General features: G+C 41.6%; 2 protein-coding genes across 5 annotated transcripts in view; both read right to left on the minus strand.

The window, feature by feature from the left end:
* Positions 1-288: 288 nt before the first annotated feature.
* Positions 289-13,536, minus strand: LOC119030118. 2 transcript variants are annotated; one of them, XM_037117488.1, is made up of 6 exons: positions 12,066-13,536; positions 7,164-8,081; positions 4,988-5,167; positions 3,780-4,183; positions 3,050-3,237; positions 289-1,868 (listed from the first exon to the last, which is right to left on the minus strand). In XM_037117488.1, exons 1-6 carry the CDS (start codon positions 13,432-13,434, stop codon positions 1,412-1,414), a joined length of 3,516 nt encoding a protein of 1,171 aa, XP_036973383.1. In that variant the 5' UTR covers positions 13,435-13,536; the 3' UTR covers positions 289-1,411. The 2 variants fall into 2 exon arrangements, with proteins under 2 accessions (XP_036973383.1, XP_036973382.1); XM_037117487.1 differs by having other exon boundaries at positions 7,164-8,084.
* A 1,631-nt stretch (positions 13,537-15,167) lies between these two features.
* Positions 15,168-23,962, minus strand: part of shroom3 (shroom family member 3) — a 74,397-nt gene continuing 65,602 nt past the window's right edge. For all 3 annotated transcript variants that reach the window (XM_037117485.1, XM_037117484.1, XM_037117486.1), the window contains 5 exons: positions 23,484-23,629; positions 22,053-22,146; positions 20,078-20,243; positions 19,827-19,948; positions 15,168-18,186 (listed from right to left, as the gene is read on the minus strand). In XM_037117485.1, the coding sequence (XP_036973380.1) occupies positions 17,779-18,186; positions 19,827-19,948; positions 20,078-20,243; positions 22,053-22,146; positions 23,484-23,629 (936 nt within the window). In that variant the 3' untranslated portion in view covers positions 15,168-17,778. The remainder of the gene's footprint in view (positions 18,187-19,826; positions 19,949-20,077; positions 20,244-22,052; positions 22,147-23,483; positions 23,630-23,962) is intronic.

The raw sequence follows: 23,962 nt of genomic DNA on the forward strand, positions 1-23,962 counted from the left end.
AATAGTATTCCCAATGTGACCCCCTCTTCACATAACATTAACAGTAACTGATCCTCAACAAAAGTTATTATCAGTCAATTTCAACTAAAAAGGAGTCACAGCAGCCTGCTATTGTTTTCAGAGTAAGACCATTTATTATGGCAGATTGGGAGACAACACGGAGTGTACAAAGGACCAGGAAATGGGCCAGATCCTGTCACTTGGTCCAACCTTTTACCAAACACTAGTCATCAGTGTAGGCTGGAGTCAAGAATTATGCTCAAAGAAGATCACTGGAGAGGTGCAGAGTCTGGTACAAAGGAGTTTATTGGAGTATACAAGGCAGCAACACCAACAAACAGTGGGTTTGGTTCTTGGAGTGAACTGAACAAGTTCTCTCGATACTCCTGCATTTTTTGCTGGAGGGTCTCCACCCATTTCACCCACTCAACCAGGGCCATTTCTAAATGGTAGATGCCACAGCCCATTGCCTATGGCCCCTCTTAAAAGATTGACCCTTTTCTCACACCCATTGCCTGCATAGCCAATAGTATCCCTTCTTTACACTCATGCCCCGCTTGAGTGTGTGACCATTCCCCTTGTACTGAAAGACTACATGAAGAACTTGAATAGCGAGTCTGTCAGAGTGAAAAACAAAATCATCACAAAACTATGTAATTGTTAAGCTGTATGTTGTGTGTATTCATTTGTGTTGAACATTACAGAACATAACTACAGTGTGAAATAAGTTACCCTATATGCTACTAATACTCACCATCAACACAACTGGCCACTGAAGTGTCAAATGTCCAGTCTTCTTTTTTAAATGCCAGTGATCAGTGTTACCTATAGTAGAGTACCATGCTAGTTATGTTTTAATGGTCGTTCAAAGCAAGATGCACAAGTAAGAGCTGCAGCAAAACCACTGTTTTCCTATAGTACAGCACAGCTGGTCAGTGCCCCTCTCTTGTGCCACATGTTTTTCTAGTAGTTTTTAAGAAATTAAAAAATTCTCAACCCTAACCCTTTTCAGCACAAAGCCATGTTGCACCATTTTTTTTTGTAATGATATTACACCACACTTTTCCAATGGCATTTCTGAAGCAGCCACACCTGTAGAGATTTTGCCACGTAGGTCATGATGATGCTGAATGACAGTTGCCAAAACTGTCCAATCTAAGACTAACCTTTGAGTTTCTTGGCTTGTTAGTAACAGGTCAGTGTGAATTAAAACCCACCAGAATTAAAAGACAACAGTCCACTATTTTTCCAAACAGTCAGAACTAGATGTAAAAACGCAGGGGGCTAGGTCAGTGCCAAGAAAACCTGTGGGGGTATATGCACGTGAAACACATATCATTGGCCACTTCTTGATCTTGGCTATGCCGTTTTGAGGCCTGAATCAGGTTTAATAATCCATCAGGTCAAGTTTTTAAATAGAGGAATCAGACTGATGTCCTTGGAAGCCACGCAGTGATTTATGTTTGAGGAACGCAGCGATTGACGATGACCTTTTGACCCTCGTCGTGCCTGATATGATCAGTGGCCTCTCTCCAGAAGCTGAGGAGAAGTGATGCCGCCGCCTCCGCCGCTGATGCTGTTCTGATTTCAAGCTCTTTTCTACTCTCCCCACTCCGACTTCTTCTCTCCAAGCAGCCTGTGGTGGAGCTCCCAGCAGCTGGAAGACATCAGGTGACGCAGTGCAACTCAGGTACTGCCAGGGCTTCTTTCCAGCTGTGTCCCTCAGCTTCAAATTGGCCTTGAACTTACTAACCAGCAACCGCATTATATTCTTGTGCCCATGGATAGCAGCGATGTGGAGAGGCGTGTGGCCGCATGTTGACCTGGCATTTATGTCGAAGGCCAAACCGGCCTTTTCAACTCCATACCTGAAAGCAGATAGAGAGAGCAGATCAACGTCTGGTTGCATAAAGTGTGCTCATCTGCCTTTGATGTCTTTAAAAATGAATGTGTTTCATTAACAAAGTAAATACTATTATATATTAAGCTTCTTAAAGTCAGTTTTTGCTGCACAATAAAATCACAAAAAACAAGGAACCTTTAGCAGCAGTTCAAGTGGTGGTAGTTTATGGAGAGAATTTTTTAAGCTATAAAAGTGAAAAGTTAATAAGTGAAAGTTAATATTTCACCAGACTATGCCTGTCATGACATTAAACACAGACTATGGCTGGACGATCTCGATCATTTTCATGATAAAAATGTATATTTATTTTCATTTATTTATTTATTTTTGACATTTTTTTGAGTCTGTTTTCCTCTACCTAGTAAACACTACACCAACAGCCAGTCACACAACAGAGAAACAAATGCATGTGGTTGATGCATGTTTCTTGCCCCTCCCACTCACAACAACCCAGGATGACGGTGTCTAGCCGACACAAGAAATGAGCAGTCCGACTAACCAAACCGAGTGCGTGGAAACTGAGAAAGACGAAGAATTGTACCGAAGAAAGTTCACAACACTTCGCTTATCTGAAATAGAATAGACTTAAGACTGTCAATTTAACATTATTGTTGTTAAAATATACTGTAAATTATGATAATTATTGACATCAATAAATATAAAAAAAACATATTGTGACAACAGTTTTGGCCATATCACCCAGCCCTCACACAGATATTAATGGTCCCCAAAAGACTAATTTGATGATCTTCTGATTCGAATGCAACTAGCCAGACAGTCCAGCTTGTCCAGCAAATCAGTTGACCCTTTTAAGCCCCAAGCCAATTTTCTAGGGTTAGGGGTTAGGGTTAGGGTGATTCACGAAGCTTGACGTTTAGTTGTATATTTGAGTAGTGTTTGGGCTGTATTTGGGTCATATAAACATGTTTTTTTTTTTACACACTGTAGCCCAGCATCTGCTATGTAAGACATGGACGCAATTCACACTCCAAACAAACTGGTGGCACCATACCACCAGAAATCTAAAACTAATTACATGCTGCTGGTGCAACATGCTTAACGTTAGAGCAAAGGTCAGAAGTATTATTATATTATCAGGACATTATTTTTCGAGTGAAATCACTGCAAACCTGACGTGATGCGTACCATAAAGTGTTGAGGGCCCTGTGGTCACCGTGTTTGGCAATCCAGTGAAGCACAGTGAAGCCAGAAATGAAATCTCGTCTGTTGAGCAGGGATGAGTCCTCTCTGAACAGGGAGTAGATGTCGGGCCACGCACCTGCAGCTCCCTTCACCAGCCAGGTGTGCTCCCTGGACTCCAGAGGAACCAGTGACTGAGGGCAAGAAACAAACAGCAATAATCACAGGCTTGACCAATGTCCCCTCTGGGAATACAATAAATAAATACATACATAAATAAATATAAAAAAAAAGTGTCCCCCATTAGAGAAAATCATCGACAGAAACAATCTGTCTACAGGAACATACACCCAGGTGACAAAGAAAAACTATTAATGATTCACCTGAGAAAATGCAACTGTTTCAGAAAATAACTGTAAACTTTACATCAGGACACCAATTAAAAAAAACAAAGCTGTTGAGATACAGAGCTTTAGAAGGGACAAAAAAATAGAAACAAGGATGGAATGTAATCAGTGCTAATACCTAAAAAAGACTGAACAAATTCCAAAATAAAAAAAATCCAAAATAACCCAAAGCTTGTTTCTACAAATAAAGAGTTGATTCAAATCATGTTTGAGTGTTAAGTGTTAGTTTTGACTCTAATGTGCCTTTCCAGCCAAACTACCACACCCAGAGTGTACAGGAGTTTTGGAAGGGACATTTAAAAACAAACTAGACTGTCTAAAGGTCTCACCTGCCTACTGGGGCCTTCATGAGGGGCAGTGGAGGATGAGGACGCAGCAGGGAGACTCCTCCTCAGTCCTTTTCCCTCCACCCCCTCCACCAGGTCAGCGAGGCTGTGGCAGCGAGGTGGTGTGGAACAGGATGACAGCGAGGAGGACGACAGGTTGTAGTGAAGGCTGAGTGACGAGGAGATTAGGTGGAGGCGGTTCAGACGAGCTGCCTCACTTCCTCCTTCTACTCCTCCCCTTGCCTCCTCCTGGAGGATCTGGTCGAGGTCGGCTCCCAGGCTGCGGCACATCCTGCTCCTGACCTGGCTGTTGAGCCGCCTAACGACTGCCGGGCTCTGTGGCTGCACTGGTGAAAAGGTGGAGCCCTCGCTCGAATCAGCACCCTCCCGGTTGTTGTAAAGATCATCTGTTGGGTAGAGTAAAGTGCATGGTTTAAAGCAGCTACATGGAACTTCATTTTTTGTATATTTTGATCTCTCCCCTGTAGAAACAGCTGCATAACCACTACAGCCAAGCTCTTGGCGAGTGAGTAAAAAACAACATATTTTTCATCCCATTTGTCTTCTTTAAACACAGCTGTTTACAGGTTTCATAGTGATAAGGTTATGGATCTATTTGTGGCCTTTAAAGATTAATAACTGCAATATGACGCTGGTGAAACAAGTCAAATTCTATTCATGTTACCTTCATATGACTAGGTTATATGTAATCTAGGCAGTAGATTAATTCTCTTAATGATAGATAATGTTTTGTCTTCATAATAATAAACCAAAAGCAGGATATAACTCAGTAGCAAGGCTAACATAACATGTTAAGTTATAACTGCTGTCTGGCAAAAAATACCCCCTGCCACATCACCAGACTAAAGAACAGCTTCTTTCCTCTGGCTGTGGGAATCCTCAACTCATCCTCAGCACTCCAGCATAAGAACCGGTCAGGCGTGGTGCTGGGGGTACGCCTTATGGGCTACCTGCTTTGTACAACTGGACCACGTTAAATGACCTGGACAATATACCGCAGTGCTCTTTACTGTTAATATCTCTTGCTAATCCTAAAATTTCGAAGTGATGCAAACAAACTGGGAGTGTCTTTCAGCTCTGCACACACCATTTCTTTTATGTAGAGCTCATCACATGTCACTTAAGAGGATTTTCCTGTACAGGCTCAAACAAAAAAAAATGTGTGGAAGTAAAATAACTTTTGCTCTGACCTGTTGAGACATGTCTTGGTAGATCATGAGCTGCAGATTCCTGGTAGTCATACAGATATTCACTGGAGCGATGCCAAGGCGCCAAGGTTTTACTCTTGACATGATGCATGACACTCTCAAACTTGGTCCTTTGAGTTCGATGGAGTACCTCCTGGATTATCGACCCATCCCCTGCCTTACCTATTGACAAAGTAGAGTTAAAGGGACAAGCCACAATGGAACAAAGCGAGAGGATAAATGTATAGGCAAACACAAACCCTATGTGACCATTTGTATCATATTTGATACGTAAGTTTCTGAGAACTCTATCTTATCAACTTGATCAATACTTTCCTTAAAAACCTGTTGTGTATCACCTGATACATGTATTCTGCCCACTAGTGGATAATCATTCCACTGCAGGCAGTGGAAGGACTTTTTTTGGATTTTTCAAGATGGCCGCTGTCATTAAATCGTTCACCCACTTTTGGCAGGAAAAGCTTTAAAAATAAACATTTATATTGTTGCTCATTTTTTTCAAGTAAATATGTCCTGCATTGAATCAATGCATAATTACTTAATGATTCATTCTTTATATTACAGTTAAACCATGTTAAAAATGTGTGTATCAAATTCGATACTGCAGGTATATGTTTCTTTATCCCTGAATGGTCATGTGACACTTTGTGATGTAATCTACATCATGCCTACCACAATACAAACACAAACTATTTTGCAAGCACTGCACCAGCGATCACTTCTCACATGTCTACTGTGAAGGTGTAAGGTGCATCTTTGCCTGAACAAGGACAGAAACTGTTTTTGTGCCGACTACAAAGTGAGTCAGCATAACAGACACATAAATCTGGGTTTGGTAATGTGTGTGAATTTGTTAAATTATTCGCCGTGTGTTTGTTGACATTAGAACAGCTGTAGTGAGAACGGGAGCCGGGAGGAGTAGCGGCTACACAGTGGGAAGTTTAGTAATCCACGGTCAGAGTTCTCCCCAGACGGTGGAACGACGGCACTGCACCGCTATACTCATTTTCAATGTTAGCTGCTTCATAGCGGATGTTTGCGGTCTTCTCTGTCCGTCTGTCCCCCGGCTGACAGTACTGTTGTGTAGGAACAGTGAGGTTTTGGCACCGCGAGTACCATGCAACATGTCAGGGATAATGCCCGACGAGGTATCCATAAACAGAAGTTAATGGACGACGCGGAGGCCTAAGAACCATCCGACGCGCAGCCTTTAGTCAGCCGTGACTAGCAGAGACAACCATGTTGCTGCTAATCAGTGTGCTTGCAGCAGCAGGGCATTATAATTCATTACTTGTGTTGTTGTTGTTGTGAATGTACGGCAGGCTGTAGCAAACGATATATAGTGTAATTCATTACTTATGGGAAACGTTTCAAGAGCAACAGGCTTGCCTCCAGGCAGCACAGCACAAGGGAGAAGTGGGTGTAATGCAGAAGACGTAGCTGGTGCTGAAGCCAGGTCAAACCAACCAATAGAAACTCTTCTCTCAGCCACCAGCGTAGGCCCCGCCCATCAAGTGCAGTTGAATTCGCAAGCAAAACTTTAGAACTTGCAAGCAAAGAGGACTGATTTGCAAGCAAAGGTTTTTAACTTGAAAGCAAAGAGGACTGATTTATAAGCAAAATGGTCATATGTTTTTACTTACAAACATTAGTTTTGATTAAAGTTGAAGAAATATGTTCTCTCACATTTTTATTTCAATTGCAACCTATTCTGTTTCTAACTCAAAAAAAAAAAAAAATGATGATTGCCACTTACTCTTTTTTGCTCTCAAATTTTTTTTGGTTTCAAATCTATTTTATTTGATTGAATAATAAAGGAACACAATTCTCTCCATATAGAAGGCTATTTTCACATTCATTGCTCAAAGCGTACATTTTCTCTGTGCTCATTGTCTGATTTTAAAAGGCGAAATATCATCACAAATATTTTGGAAGCCAATACTGGTCATGTGATGTGGAAAACTTCAAGCCTTTGGTGCACACTGAGAATGGGCTTTACAGTGAAGCAGGAGACATCGTGTGTCCAGCTGTTCAAATTGTGAAATGAAAAATACTTGAATAATCATATATCCCGGATTCCCAGACACACATTAGAGAAATGTTGTGTATGCCTTACTGCATGTTTGGAGGATCTTTATCATACAGACTGCTGCTGTACCTGATCTGGCCTGTAGATCCCCGTAGCTGCTGTTCCACCCTGATCCTCTGGGGGAGCCTGACAGCTGCCAGTCGCTGCTGGGGAAGCCTGTGTCAGATGAGGAGGAGAGGATGCTGCTGCGGCTGGACAGCTGTTGACCCAGCCCCTGCCTGGGCTCCAGCTGGACACCTGCAGGCTGCGGGTATCTGTGGTCCATGAGAGCATCATGGTGAGGCAGCACCTCTGGAGTTCGGTCTGGAGATGGTGAGTGGTGCCCTACCTCTGAAGGTAGGCTGCATCTGGTGGACATTGGATCTATTGGAGCGGATCCTGGTCCCGACCCTGGTCCAGCCCACTGTCCTCTCACCCCCACCCCTGACTCCAATCTCCGGTCTGAACCACCAGAAGGCAGCATTTCCCCCTTCACATCGTGGATGTAAATCTTTGGGAGCTTCCTTTCTGATGAAGAGGAGGAAGACGAGACTATTGAAGGAGGGGTGGGTGGGTCTACAATGCATGGCGAGGAAGCAGACATAGCCCTCCCTATGTCTCCAAGAGGAGTGCTAACGGGCCACGCTCCTCCTGCTGAGCCCGGCCTCATCTGGACCTTGTCCCCTTCCTCCTCATCTTCATCATAAGAGACAGCAGTTTTGTAGCTGGGTCTGTGTCGGATGCGGCGTGGGACGACCTGAGGATGAAGAGGACGCTCCTGTTGAAGAGCTCCTTCATACTGCCTCCCTCTCAGGGGTTCTGGGACTGGAGGCTGCTGGGAGACTGCTCCGTCATGTCTGATGGCTGAGACCACAGGTGTGGGTTCTGGAGGCAGGCCTGGACCCACCCTGAGCTGTCCTACTTTAGTAAGCTGACCCTGGGCAGGAGGCTCTGACAGGCTGGAGATTCGCACTTGCTTTTTCTCTGAGATCTGACTCACCACCTCAGCTGCTGTTGTCAACAAAGGGTTAAAGACACAATCCACATTTATTTTCATACTAATGTCAGTTCTCTGCTCTCACCAGCTCAAAAGTGGTTTCCATTCCATTTGTATACATAAACACGCATATATACACATATACATATATATATATACACACACACACACACACACACACACACACACACACACATATATACACACACACACACACACACACACACATCTGCAAGGCCCCTATTGTTTTTCAAATGCCAACTTTTTCGTCCCAAATGATCGCATTTGTCACTGCCTAAACATGCCCCAAAACTCAAACTTAAAATATAAGTCACACCTGCTGAAAAATGTCATGATCTATTGTCGTCCTCTACCACCACTGGGTGCCACTAAAATCAAGGAAAGTGTGTTTTGGCTTGTAACTCACATATACTTTTTCCCACATTCAAAAACCTTATATCCACATGTTCACTGAATTGTACTGAATCTCCTGATATAGGCCACACCCATTTCTGCCAACAGATTTTTTTCCACAAATTCGCAAAATGTTGCAAACATACTTTTGTTAACTCCTCCCAGGCGATTACACTGATTTCGACAAAAATTTGCACACAGCATTTGTGGACTCTCCTGACAAAAAGCTATTAAAAGAATTTTGATATTCCAAAGAAAACTCAAGTTATTAAATAACAAGTTCCTGTACAACAAGTGTTGCATATCTCCACATTGGTCTGTCCGAATGACATGAAACTCAGGTGCTGCTTCCCCATTGAGCTACTAAGGCTCTGTGATAAAATGATAAACCACTTTTTCGAACCCCTCCCAGGCCATTTGAGAGATTTGCACCAAACTTTGCAAGTAGCATCTGTGGACAAAACTTATCAAAAGCTTTCACCTACGTCACACCTGCTGGTGTGGTCCATTCCGTCCTTCGCCATAAAACCATCAATGCATTATAACTTCATATACAATTTGCCATCTACTCCAAATTGCTCAAACACGTAGACAGTCTTGCCCTGAATACATCTATGCGGCACACCCTGACAACAGCATGCCCCAACGCACGTGGACTACAATGGCCCGTTCATCGCTGCTTGCAGCTTTAATTTTCACACTGTTTCTTACATAATGCTCCTTTTTCAACTTCAAGGTCAATATTGTTTTTCTCTAAAGACAAAACAACAAATTATCCATGCATTTATATGGAACTAAGCTTTAGGAGTGTTCCACCTTAACTGTCCTCCATGTTACGTCGCAGTCTGGGATCGATACTTCTCGGCTGGCAGCATGGCGGAGAGCAGAACGTGCAACTGCTAACATGAAAAACCTTCTTTTTAGTAAACTCTGTGTACACAAACAATGTTCTCAATGCTCGTGTTCATGTGTAGAGACCCTGGTGATACTACAAGCAAAGTTTCATGTTGTTTCGAGCCTTCTTAGTGTTTTAAAAATAGCGATTTTGATGCCATCATAAAAGTACCCGTAGCACTCCCATTGAAAATGAGTTTGACCCAAAAATTGAAAATATAGTAAATCTTAAAAGTGCCTCTTCCGTTGTAATTATGCTTTTAAATGAATGTTTGACTCCGGTACATTCACAAAAAAAGGTTGCATTTTGGCGAGAGTTCCGCTTTAATGTTGTTGTGTTTTTGGTATTACTTGTTGTGTTTTCCAACTTGCCATTGTGATTTGCACCGATCAGCTACGATGCTTAATGCATGCAGTGTTTCCCACACATTAATTTATTTGTGGTTGGTCCACCACAATATCAACATTGGCCACCATATTCTGATTTTCTATTTTTGGAGCTGCGCATCATTTTCTCACTCACTCGAGACGGCGCTCCCCTCAGTGAGTAGCATGATGTTATATACTCCAATACAGTGGATGGCGGTGTGGTGTCTAGTCCACCGGTTAAACCAGCGAAGAAGAGGAGGAGGACCGGAGCCATTTCTTGCTATATGCAGACTATGTGGGTGCACAGGGCCCCTGCACCACTAGGGGGCCCCCTCAAGTTTCAAGTCCAGTCTCATTATCTGAGGAATGACCCGATGGAAAAGATGTGTAAAGTACCTGGCACCTGGCCCACTGGTTGGTCAGGTGTGCTCTCTACCGATTGGTCAGATCTGGTCTCTACCACGCTGAGCTGCTATGACGACCAATACTACTTAGCGAGGAAAGGCAATGCGAGTTGCGCTGAGCTGGTAGTACCGATCACTCAGGGTATGGCATCAAAACAAACCTATTCATCTGTTTCAGAATAAAGAAAAACTAGATGAAGAAAAATGCTCACAGGATAAATGTTAGTTTTCTTTTCATGATGTGGGTGGAGGGGGAGCTTTAATGCCGAATTTTTAGCTAGCTTAAGAGTCTGACTTAGGAAAGTGCTAAAATAAAATGTGTCACATGTGAATGCCATCAGACTGACTGACTGAGGTGACACCTGTTTTAGTGAATTATAGCAGGTCCAGCGTGTTGGCGTTGCATTTGGGAGGGAGGGTGTGTTGTTAGGCAGATGTCTGTCATGTCTGCTGTATCTTCATCCGGTGGGAGCTGCTGTTCCGTCATAGACCTCCTCTGCTGTTCAATATTTGCTATGTAACATTACTGTAGGATTATTTTAGTGTGTCTTCAGTTTATAGGTCTCTAATGTGAAGTGTGCAAAACAACACTAGCAGTGGATTATTGTTAACTCTCAGTTGTGTCTTTCTTTACAACATTCATTAGAATATTTATTGTGACCATTTGAACAAATTTGCCTAAATTCTTACAGTTCAGTTTTTAATGTATTATTCAATTTAAAGTAAAGTATACTATACATAACCATTAGTTCTGCCCACAGAATATAGGTTAAGACCACATCATCAGTTAGGCACAAAAAGTCCACTTTGTAATACCCTGTGAAATATACACAAAAATATTCCTTCAGTATCACATAGTGCTCATCAGTCATTCATCTTATTTTTATTACTCTAACAAGTACAATGTGTCGAAAACTGATTTAACGGAACACTGTACTGTATAGTGCAAAGTTTAATGTAAAAACAGATTATGAATTTCTGCATTGGTATAACATAACTCAATTATACAATATGAATATTTGCTTAGGATCTATTTTGCTTGGTAACCTGAGGACTTTTGTTTTTGCAGGAGCAATTCTGAAATATTTTGGAGCTGTAGACCAGGAAGCAGCACAGCCGCCTTCAGCACCACCGGACCAGAATGTTTAAGTTTTAAAATGTTTTACAATTTAAAATAAACATTTTTGAGGAACACTTCATCAGTTTCATTTATTGACCTATTGAGGATCCCCATTGTTTACCTTGTATTATCATTTTCTGTCTTTCAACTTGTTTGGTTGGGTCAATTTAAGTTTGATTTTAATTTGAGAGAGGTTTTCACGACTCTAGCCTGCTTTCCTCTTTAAATGTAATAGATCGTTGCATCTTTGTGGATCACCTAAAAGGCTTAGTAATCTATTCATCGTATGACAAAATGGGGGCCCCCAAAAACACAGAAGTGGCCTTGAGAAGGACTATTCAACGCAGTTGGCTTGACCATAACTTCCTCTGCAAAGAAGACAGCTGGCCTCATTGTCGGGATCAAGCCTCCACAAAGAGAGCCAGGCCTTGATGCCTGTTTTTGTTGTGGCCAAGCGGTGTAAATGTGATGCACTGGGGACTTTTTCCCAAAAGCTAACATTGTGAAAGACGCGTCTGTAAAATGGTCATTAAAGCCTCACAACCCCTACGAAATGACTTGTTTTACTGTCAGAATTTGTACAACTTGATCCAACAACATTTGCAGAGTCTAGAAGTCTGACTACATTTCATCCTCATCCAAGTTGGCGCGACACTAAACCGGAAGTAAGCCGACTCAGTCGCAGCAAGCTCTATGTCACCCTAGCTGGATAGTCACCACCACCATTAAAGTTTGATCCTGTGGGAAACACTGGCATGTTTGGAGGATCTTTATCATACTGACTGCTGCTGTACCTGATCTGGCCTGTAGATCCCCGTAGCTGCTGTTCCACCCTGATCCTCTGGCGGACAACAGCTGTTGACCCAGCCCCTGCCTGGGCTCCAGCTGGACACCTGCAGGCTGCGGGTATCTGTGGTCCATGAGAGCATCATGGTGAGGCAGCACCTCTGGAGTTCGGTCTGGAGATGGCGAGTGGTGCCCTACCTCTGAAGGTAGGCTGCATCTGGTGGACATTGGATCTATTGGAGCGGATCCTGGTCCCGACCCTGGTCCAGCCCACTGTCCTCTCACCCCCACCCCTGACTCCAATCTCCGGTCTGAACCACCAGAAGGCAGCATTTCTCCCTTCACATCGTGGATGTAAATCTTTGGGAGCTTCCTTTCTGATGAAGAGGAGGAAGACGAGACTATTGAAGGAGGGGTGGGTGGGTCTACAATGCATGGCGAGGAAGCAGACATAGCCCTCCCTATGTCTCCAAGAGGAGTGCTAACGGGCCACGCTCCTCCTGCTGAGCCCGGCCTCATCTGGACCTTGTCCCCTTCCTCCTCATCTTCATCATAAGAAACAGCAGTTTTGTAGCTGGGTCTGTGTCGGATGCGGTGTGGGACGACCTGAGGATGAAGAGGACGCTCCTGTTGAAGAGCTCCTTCAAACTGCCTCCCTCTCAGGGGTTCTGGGACTGGAGGCTGCTGGGAGACTGCTCCGTCATGTCTGATGGCTGAGACCACAGGTGTGGGTTCTGGAGGCAGGCCTGGACCCACCCTGAGCTGTCCTACTTTAGTAAGCTGACCCTGGGCAGGAGGCTCTGACAGGCTGGAGATTCGCACTTGCTTTTTCTCTGGGATCTGACTCACCACCTCACCTGCTGCAGGTCTCACGCAAACTTCAGGTGTTTTTATTACCTGCTGCTGCCTGAGGTTGAAACTTGTCTCCAAGTTGTTGTTGTTGTTGTTGTTGAGCACAATCCCAGCCGCAGATAAGATTGTATTCCCGTCGGAGTCTCCCGGCGGGGCGGGTGTTGTCGCCTCCTTCAGCGGAGGTTTCTGCCGAGGCTTCTCTGCTCTCACAGCGGGGCTCCGTTTCGCGTTTTCCGGGTAGGGCTGCTTGTTCTTCTCTGCGGGTCGCAGCGGCCCGGAGGAGCCCCGGTCACCGCCGACAAGTCCTCTGAATTTCCTCCTGAGGACGACGTAGGAAACGCCGTCGAGCTGTTGAACGGTGGCCACAGAGTTGACAAACTTTTTGAAGAGCTCCCGGTTTCTGTCTCGGTCTGCATGGTCCCGAATAAAATTCCTGAAGTGCAGAAGCAAGTCTGAGTTTTTCACCGAGCCTCCGCTGCTCTGGAGGAAATGTAACACTGTGTCCTGGGTGAAATCTGTTGCCATCGTCGTCTTTAATCCAACAGTTTCTGAGTTTCTCTCACTGCCTGGTCAGAGGTCGTTGACTTAGTTCTGACTGACAGCAAAGCCCCGCCCACCTCAGGTATTTATCGCCTGCCGCACCTGCTGCGCCTCTGCAGGTGACCCGGATGTGTCTCACTGGCGGTAGGAATAGTTTAGAAGCGGAACTGTGGACTGCAATTTTGTTTTACTTTCACTGTTTCACTAAAAAGTATTGGTTTGATGTAGCCAACTTTTGGACAGGCCTAAACACGATGTATGTTGCAATAAATATCTCTTATGTAGGCAAATGTTCATTCACTGAATCTAATATCATGGATAGCATGAACTCTTGCATTGTAAATTGTGAATGTAATTGTTTTTTGCTTGTTTGTTTTTGTTCTGTATTGTCTGTGTGTGTGTATATGTTTGTATTTGGAAATGTGTACAATAAAGACATTCAAAAAGAATGATCATAGCTAAATGTAAAGCAGAGTAATTGTCCAGTATCAGGCTATATGTATGATCTGCATAATCACATATTGTCTTTAAAATCAATAGCTTGTTCAGGTTTTAGAATATTTTTTCAGGTGAGACTCTCACACACAGTCAATTAAGTTTAACGACAACAATGTTTCAGTACTTAGGCCTCCATCAGGTTATCTTCAATCCTTCGCTCTTCTCCTACACCGCTGTCAATCTTGACGTGTACAAAGCAAAACAAATGGATATCATTGGAAGGTTGCTATTTTTTTTTTTCATTCCAAAATGCATTTTTAAATTCAATTCAAATGCATTATACTTCCTTGTAAAAATAACAGATAACAGACCAACTATTATAATGCACTACATTCCTTATGATGATCAGTTTACACAATTTTAACTTGAGATTGGTTCAGTAATAGCATGTTTTATTAAAAGTTATGTGTCAGCACAGAAATATTTAAAGTGTGTATATATATATATATATATATATATATATATATATAGTGTGTGTGTGTGTGTGTGTGTGTGTGTGTGTGTGTGTGTGTGTGTGTGTGTGTGTGTGTGTGTGTATGCCAGACAAGTTGAAGAGGTATCATTCACTAAATACATTTATTTTGCAAAAACCAAGAGCTGTTGTTATTTAATTGTCCTTTTTTATAAAACAAACAATGAATTGCATTCAATGATAACCCATAAAATGTCTGAGATACTCTGCGGTGCCTCCGCAGACAAGAACAGAGAAACAAACAAAGAGTAGTCAACAGTAACATATGGGTTATTGATGAGGACATAAGGCAGAATATGAGCTGTAATGTTTGGAGAACAGTATAAACTGAGAATATTTAAACGGTGCTCTAAAGACTAAGAGTGAAATGAAACATGTATTACTGTAGGTGCAAAATGAAAACGGGTAAAACATCCCATGATCAGTACTATCAATCAGTACTAAAAACAAACTGTGTAGTTTAGATTCCACACTATGCTGATACTGTTAATTAAAGAATAAATATTGATTCTGTGAGACTGAAACTCGTCATGCCATTTCCCCAGAGTCCCCAGGTGAACTGAAGTGAAGGGGAACCAAACAGCAACTGCTACTAGGTAAAAACTGTTAAATATCTTTTTCAAAACAAATATGAATCAGATCCTTCACTGACATACAGAATGATTGCTCCAAAGTAGGAAAATATGTGATAATGAGGAGTGATATTACATGACTGTGACTTAGAATAGGAGAAAAGATGGCAATGCAACAATTTACATTCGTTTTTAATTTATGACTCTTTCATCATTGTAATTCTTGAATGATATGTGCTGCACACTTTTTTCTTGTACTTCACTTCATCTGAAGACAAAGTTGCTCAATTTCTGATTTCATCATACTTCATGGTTGTGCCAACCAAGAACTTTAGTTAAAGGTCCTATATTGTAGAAAGTAACAAAATGTTCAATCAACATAGAAATACACATAAAAAGTATTCAGAAACTGTGACAGTAACTGAGCTGTCTCACTTCTGTAAGGTTAGGGTTAACATTTTTGACACCCAAAATAAAATATGAAATTGAAACTGAGCATCATACAGGACCTTCACTGTTATCTTTTTATGCACACACACACAAAAATCAGCAAGAATGACAACATGAAGAGGATAGTTTAAATATGATTTAAGTGGCATCCAACCAGTTTTACAAATGTCGATCAGTTCACTCCTTGTGAGCAGAACTAGTCAGCCTGTGAAATGAGTTATTAATGCCTACAGTGTCTATAGAGGAGCCTTCCAAAGTCTGTAAATAACCCTGATTGTATCATAGTGATGTCATCAGGATTATCTCTGATTGGCCATGAGACCTCAAATACAGAAAAGAAAGCTTCCATCATATTTTAACAACTGTAGTGCTACTTTAAAACATGTTTTAGGCTTCATCTTGTGTAGATTTCAATTCCTCTAGAACTAAAGAAAATGAGCAACATTCAAATGTGCATCATTTCATCCTTGACAGACATCAATAATTGAGACAATGACAGACAGAGCTGCTTTTACTGAATTAAAGCTCTAGGCAGTGACTACATAAAGAATCTCAACATATTATTGCTTTTTTTTTTAAAAAAAATGACAGGTGTGATATGTAGAGTACTAGAAGTAGTGCTGAATTTCTATCAGTGTTTCAGTGCTGTCAGAGATCTCACTTAATCAGAAAATTAACTAAACAACATTGTTTTATTTTACAGATATCCACAAGGAGAACCACTGAAGTCAAATTATAGTGTGTCTGTAATCCTTCATGTATGGGAGGTTTCAGCAGCTGTTTGCAACCATAGCAGCCTGATCAAACATCTAGTGTTTGACGTGTTTAACATATCACAACAGCTCGTCAGTTTCATTACTTAGATGACAATTACAGCGGCTGATTCATTATTTACATTATTTATCAACTGAAAACCTCCTTTCTGTGTTTCCTCTCATTATAAATTAAACATAATTAGATATTTAAAAGTTTGGCATTTATTGTTATTCTTGACATTTTGTGGACTTAATAACTGACAGATTAAATAATGAAAATTAAACAAGGGGGGATTTTGTGGCACTAGCAAAAAGGCTTTTCAACTCAACAACAAGAAGAAGAAAAATAATACATTTTGGGCCAAATCAAATCCACAAACATTTTATTCTGTGAAAATATTTGGATTCTTTTTTCATTTTTTGACATCAAATGTTTCATCACATCAGTTTTAAAAGGCGTAAATGGAACAATGTTTATTATTCAGTGTAAATTTTGCTGCAAACAGTAGTCAAGCTGCCAAAACTGGCTAGGAGCTCCAGACATTCAGACACTTGTGACAGTAGTAGTTTAACAGTATTATATGACAGTGATCAGTTAACCTTCAGGTGCACTATTTGTGATCATCTCTGTTTGTAGCAGTAAAATAAAAACAGTCCCTCCGATTTTGGTTGTTCATTACTTTCCTAGGCTGACTGTACATGTGCGAAAGCTGAGCAGGTCCTGTGCAAATCTCTGAAGGGTTTAACAAGGTAAGAAAATTATATTCAGTTGATAAGATGATAATATTTTTTCTTTGGGAGACAAAACGCCCGCTCACCTCTTGTCATTAGAAAAAAGGGTTTGTGGACAGTGTTTCCCACAGAATCAGACTTTAATTGTGCTGGTGGCTGTCCAGCTGGGGTAACATATGCACACTCCAGACTTCCACCGAGCAAGCCGACTAACCTCCAGTTTAGCGGTGAGCGAACATGGATGGGGATAAATGTAATCAGGCGACTCTTCTCTCCAAATTTTATTGGATCAAATTGCCCAAATTCTGACAGTAAAAGAAGTCATTTAGTGGGGGCTGTGAGGCTTAAATGACCGTTTTACAGACGCCTCTTTTTGAAAAAAAAGAGAAGAAAAAAAAAGCCCCCAGATTTTGATCTGTTATGGTGGTTTGTTCAACACTGAAGACAAAAAATTGAAGGAAAAAATGCACTGGAATTGTTCTGAATGATATTTGACTTTGAACTTGATGGGGTTTGAAATCACCTTTCAGAGCAGAGGATAGCAGCAATGTTGGCAACAGTCAGTTTAGTCTTCACAGTGCTGGCTTCTGATGTTGGGGGGCGCAGGGGAGAATTGTACAGTCAGTGCGAATAAAATGAGGCAAATTAAAGGTGTTTCTTCTTCATGTGTAAAGTCTGCATAGTTGTTCCTGCTTCAGTGTGAACAGTTCCTGTCTTAGTGTGACCAGATTCTTTATCAGGCCCACTTCCTTCACGTAGCGCTCCTTCACTTGAGTTTTCAGGGAGTCCGTTATATCTTCTTTATTTCCCATCCTTCGCTGCCACTCATAACTGTGGCCTGTCAGTGATATTACAGAGACGTCACAGTGGTGGACCTGATTGAGTGGGAGGGGCCTGGAATCAAAGAGGGTGAAAGCAGCGGTGGAAAAGGAAGAGCAGAGCAGAGGGCCGGACTGGATAATGAGAACGGACTTGTTTTGGACCAACCATGAGCCTCTGCGAGCTCCTGTGGCAGGCTCTCAGCCAGTCGAGTCAGCTGCTCCTCCCCCTGCCGTATGAGGTTGTCAAGGTGCCGCTGGCGAATGAGAAGGGAGGGTTTGGTGCTGACAAAGTGGCGGTAGTCCTGGAGCTGCAGTTCAGTGAGGTAACCAGACAGGATGGCGTGGACCACCCGCTGCCGGCGGTCCAAGTTCTCCTTGAGCTCCCTAGCGTCGTCAGTTTGACTGAGGAGCAGAGAACGCTTGTGAAGGAGGGACTCCTGAAGAGGAGGAGACAGCATAACATTCATCAGTTTCAACAGAATCTTACTTAGTACCAATTATAATACTTGTTTATGTTAACATCCAAATGGAAACTACAACTGTAAATGTCATATTCAACACAATCCCAGCACTGTGGTTCTAGGATGGATTGGAAAAATAGGTGTTTTTAGTTGCCGACATTTTGACATGTCCCAGTGGAAGGAAATGCTACTATACAAGGTCAAAACATCTACAAGGAAAATGCACATTTATGTAGACATTAATGTTCCCCAGAGGATGAATGCTAATGACTCTCCATGGACCTGTAGACAGGACAGCACTGGACAGACTTATAACCAATCAAAGTCAGTCAAAACACGTGACTTGTGACTTTCCAAATCTGGACATCTGACACTCCTTTGTCAAAAAAAGGAAAGAAAGAAACACCATTCCTCTGGCAGTCACCCTTTCAAACCAGCCACATACTAAATAAGTGGTTGTGATCTTCCAGAGCAAATACAGATGAGCTTGGCAGATTTGTTTGGTTCCCAGGCTGGGTTTATATGCAACCAAACTAATTATTAACAGGGCAAACAAGGCCATGTCTGACATTGTAGAGCTGTCTTAACCTGACAATCCGTCTGAAATATCATGTAATTGCTACCTTACAAATGAGCCTAGCTTAGAGAGCAGCATGACCCTTCAGTTGGAATGAAAGACAACACGGACATAACATTTCCCTCGAGTGTTAAGGATGTTGGAAGAAAAGGAGGCTTGCTGGCATGGCTCGTTCTCTCAGCCTGACATGTATCTGACCATAGACGCTACTTAAGTGAATGAAATGCAAACAAACACGCTTAAGTCAAACTTAATGTCATTCTGATCACAAACCAACACTCCAACTTCAGTCTAATAACACTCTTTTGTAGTGACAATAACAACTGACATCACAAATGTTAATGACATTCTTAATTCCAAACACACGATTTGTCTGCTTTGAAGTACCAGTCATGGATCTATTACTACAATAAAAGTAATAGTAACAGTCAGCTGTTTCTTCCCATCATGCACTTGAAAATCAGATACATGTTAATTTAGCTCTACCTAGTGGTAGCAATGTAGCAAAGCGACCCAGATAAGACATAATAGGACAACTCTTTTTGAAAAACGTAAAAGTGATCAAAACATAATATCAATAAAACAAAACATCCATACAAAATTCAATAACTCTTGTTATGTAATTATGTAATAAATGATTAGCAGCTTTATGAATAATATATTTAATTTACATGTGAATTCACAAAGAATCTTCAACACTGTGATTCATTCATCATGTCAGTTTGTGATCGACACACATTGATGAGGATTCAGTCAACATTAACAGACAGATTCAACTACTCTATTCATTGATATGAGATCATTTCTCCTCTTTGGCCCTCCATCGTACTTCTAGAGTATTTACATGGACCTCTTAATTTTGGCCTAAAATGCTCCAATAGCTTTTATATTTTTTTAAATTGTTATGTTGTGTAATAGCATCGAGAGCACAAATGACCTGCAGTAATTAAATGAATGAGTTCTGTGAAGATAAGTTACAGATTGGCAGGTGAAGACAAGTAACCAGCCTGTAAGATATTCCAATCCTGTCCTGTCTCACCCTCTCCTCGGCTTTGTCCTCCTGCGTCAGCTCCTCTCTCTCCAGAGCCAGCAGACATCTGTCGATCCTCGACATCCGGCTGCACAGAGACAGCAGCAGGTTCACGATCTTCTCCAGGTCTCCTGCAAACACAACCAAGTCTCAGATTCTGATGCACTCCGGGTACAATACTACAGCTCCTACTGTGGTCACTGAATATTACTCAAATGTCTGTGATATTTCTTTTGTACAGTGAGAGTCAGATGTTGTACCGATGAACATGCTGTACTTGTCCCTCTCGTTGGCTTTGAGCCGTTCATGCACCAGTGCTTCGATGCTCGCCCCGAGCGCCTGGTGGCGTCTCTGCTCCTCACACAGCTCCTCCTTCTCCTGTCGCAGAGCGGCAATGCTGCCCCGAAGAGCCTCACACAGCTCCACCTGGTAGACACGGTGAGAAAACACAAAAAAACGTTTTCTTTCACGTTACTGCTGTAAAATTTAATTGTAACTACAGAATCAACACATCTTGGTGGGATAGAGACAAGTTATTGTCTACATAGCTAGAATATCTAGACGTTTTCTGCTTTTCTTTTCTACTTTGCTGTTCTTTTCATCTGTTGTTGATTTGGTTGTGTTTCTGTCTCTGCTCTGGCCATGTTATACTACTACTACTACCACAACTTAGTAATAATAAGCGTGCGTAACGTTACTCTGGCAAACCGGCTGATAAAATGTCTGCAGTGTAGAAATAACTTAGCCCTATAAAGCCTGACACATCAAAAAATTGTGAGAAAATTCTAATTTTTTGGGAACTGAGATGTTTATAAAACCTTTTAACAAAATCAGTTAAAAAAATTTGCCATATCATTTTGTTTATGAGATATTTTTTCTATCACATTTGATACATCGGGCATTTTTAGCAACTTTTTGCTCACAACAATGTTGATTTTAGATACAAAACAAATTATGCAAATAACATTTTGAAAATATAGAACATTTCAGGCAGTTTCTCTCATTGATTTATTTTATACGTAAAACTTTTCACAGCCTCTTTCTTTCACTCGGCACAAAAACGGTTTCTGTCCTTGTTCAGGCAAAGATGCACCTTACACCTTCACAGTAGACATGTGAGAAGTGATCGCTGGTGCAGCGCTTGCAAAATAGTTTGTGTTTGTATTGTGGTAGGCATGATGTAGATTACATCACAAAGTGTCACATGACCATTCAGGGATAAAGAAACATATACCTGCAGTATCGAATTTGATACACACATTTTTAACCTGGTTTAACTGTAATTTAAAGAATGAATCATTAAGTAATTATGCATTGATTCAATGCAGGACATATTTACTTGAAAAAATGAGCAACAATATAAATGTTATTTTTACTGTAACTTCTTGAAAATTAGCAAAGCTTTTCCTGCCAAAAGTGGGTGAACGATTTAATGACAGCGGCCATCTTGAAGAAGCCAAAAAAAGTCCTTCCACTGCCTGCAGTGGAATGATTATCCACTAGTGGGCAGAATACATGTATCAGGAAAGTTTTTAAGGAAAGTTGATTGATTAAGTTGATAAGATAGAGGTCTCAGAAACTGATGTATCAAATATGACACAAATGGTAACATAGGGTATATAGATAGATATAGATGGATCACATAGATATTAGAAAGCGAAAGTAGTCCAAAGGCGACGTGTAACATCTGCAATACGACCGTTTCGCGGGGGCTGCATCTATTACTATTCATTTGATATGGCAAATAAAAATCAAACACTCAAAGAATACAACCAGTTCATTCAAGCAATACAGGCAAAGACACCGAAGCAACAAACACTCGCGGATACTTCGAAAAGTTAAGAAAAATATCCTCGAGACAGCGACATCCCCGGTATTCCCTACCATCTCGGCATTACGTTACATTTCTTCCACTTTCGAGTTACAACATGTCAGTATGCACGTTAGTTTGGTGGGTCTCATACAGCAGAGCATGTAAAACAGGCAACCGAGGAGATGCTGAACGTGTGAAGTAGACAAGAAGCGTGTCCACGTCATTTTACATGATGACAGCGTAAGGAATATGTAAAAAGCAGTGGATGATATGGAGGTACCAAGCGTGGGCTGCACCTCACACACAGTTCAGCTGCTGTACACGAGGGTCTGTAGGGTTATTATTATTTATGATAATAATAATAATAATAATAATAATGAAAGAAGAACAGTAAAAAGTTTTATAAGAATGACTTTGTTTACCTTCCTGCTGTTGAGGTCCTTCTCATCCAGATTGTTATCCTTCCCTAGATATGTTGCAGAGCTCTGAGCAGGATCAGTGGCACAATCTTGGATCCTAAGAGGGGACACCACTATTTAAAAAAACACATTTTTCAAGTGCCAGGTTTTCAAGTTTCCTCAAGATCTGTAATTTTTAGGTTTATTCATTTGAATGATACCTTTCTGTTCTTGACATTGTAACAGACAGAAGAGGAGCTTCTATTGTAAGAAGTTCACAATAAAAGTTTACATTTACGCCCAATAACACCGGTCAATAGAAGTCTACAAAGAGTACCAACTGTGGTCATTAGGCTGCAGTATTGTTCAGCTGTTCAGGAAGCAGGAAGGGATCTGTCAGATCTGTTCTCTGAACTGACTCTTCAGCCCTTCAGTCATGTAGACACTGATTCCTTTATGATTGATTTAGACTGACATGAGCTGGTGTTACAGCTCAGACATATAATGTTGTCCACAGTTCTTTTGTACTATCTTCCGTCCGCATAGCAAAGTTTAATGAAACAGTCACTGTGGTTGAAAACGCTGCTGTTGAGAAACATTGATCAGGTTTGTCTGGTCTCACCTGTCCTGGTTGACAATGCCCACACTGCCTAACCTCCAGCAGTTCAAACAGAGTCTGTGTGTTTTCAGTGATGACAGATGAAGAAATAATCGACCAATTAGAGTTTTGTTGGGATTAACAATGGGGACTTTATCTTCCAGCACAGGTCCCTAGCTATCCAGATATATTAAGACCTGGCAGCAAAGCCTCCGAACTGTATTTTGCTTTATCTCCATTTCTGCTTTTATTTTCTACTACTACTATACTTAATTCATTTCAATGACTATCCAACTTTAGAACTTGGAGAAAAACTTCATCAAATTTGCCCATGAGTGCAACATTACAAAGAGTGGTGCTTCTGGACAAGATTCAACAAGGTCAAAGGTGAAAAATATAATGTTGACTGGCCATGTACAACAGAGAAATGGGGCCTCTGAATTAACAATAATAATAATAATAATCTTTTTTTTTTATAAAGAGAAACAATTTCTTCCCTGAACATTATGTTCACGAACAAACCAAAACACATTCAAGATATCACAACATGCACAACAGCAAATACTGGTTTACAATTCATCCTGTTCTTTTGATCGTTCGGTTGGATTAGTTGGTTACTTTCTGCAGTGTTGGTCTTATGGTTAAATAAACACACTCGACATGAAGGTCTTGGGGGCCGTTTAGCTCAGTTGGTAGAGCGGGCGTCCCATGTGCAGAGGCTTTGTCCTCACTGCAGGGGCCCCGGGTTAGAGTCCCGGCCTGGGCGCCCTTTGCCACATTTAGATACATTACCTCATCTTGCTGCTTTAAAACATCCCTGATATGTTATAAGCCAAAATACATGATGCCAGAATTACCTATCATCCAATCGGCTGCTGCCCCTGTTCTGCCATGGTGATTTACCAACCAATATGCTGTTTGGAAATATCTCTTCCATAAGTTCTATTGTGGATTTGGCCCCCCACATGTCAAAGAGGGGTGCCAGAGAGATGTCCTGCTGCACCTGTGCACAAGGAAAAAGGAAGAATCAAACTACACACAACCACAAAGGAGGAGTCAGAAGTGGGTTCGGTCACACAGGTATAGTTTGGACTTGGTATGATGACAAAGACAGAGTCAGAAGTTGGTACTTGGACTAGAGTAAACTATGGTACGGTACAGTACAACAAAATAATTAAAGTTAGTTTGAAGTACAATCAGAAAGGCAGAGAGAGACAAAGGGAGAGTCAGAGCTAACTATGATGATAACAGAGTCAGAATTAGGTACGACAGGTACCTAAGTCTGAGGTAGTTTCATAACTGGTAGTTTCAAAACTGTGAACATTGACAAAGGTAG

This window comes from Acanthopagrus latus, chromosome 12, assembly GCF_904848185.1.
Source record: "Acanthopagrus latus isolate v.2019 chromosome 12, fAcaLat1.1, whole genome shotgun sequence".
Classification (NCBI taxonomy): Eukaryota; Metazoa; Chordata; class Actinopteri; order Spariformes; family Sparidae; genus Acanthopagrus; species Acanthopagrus latus.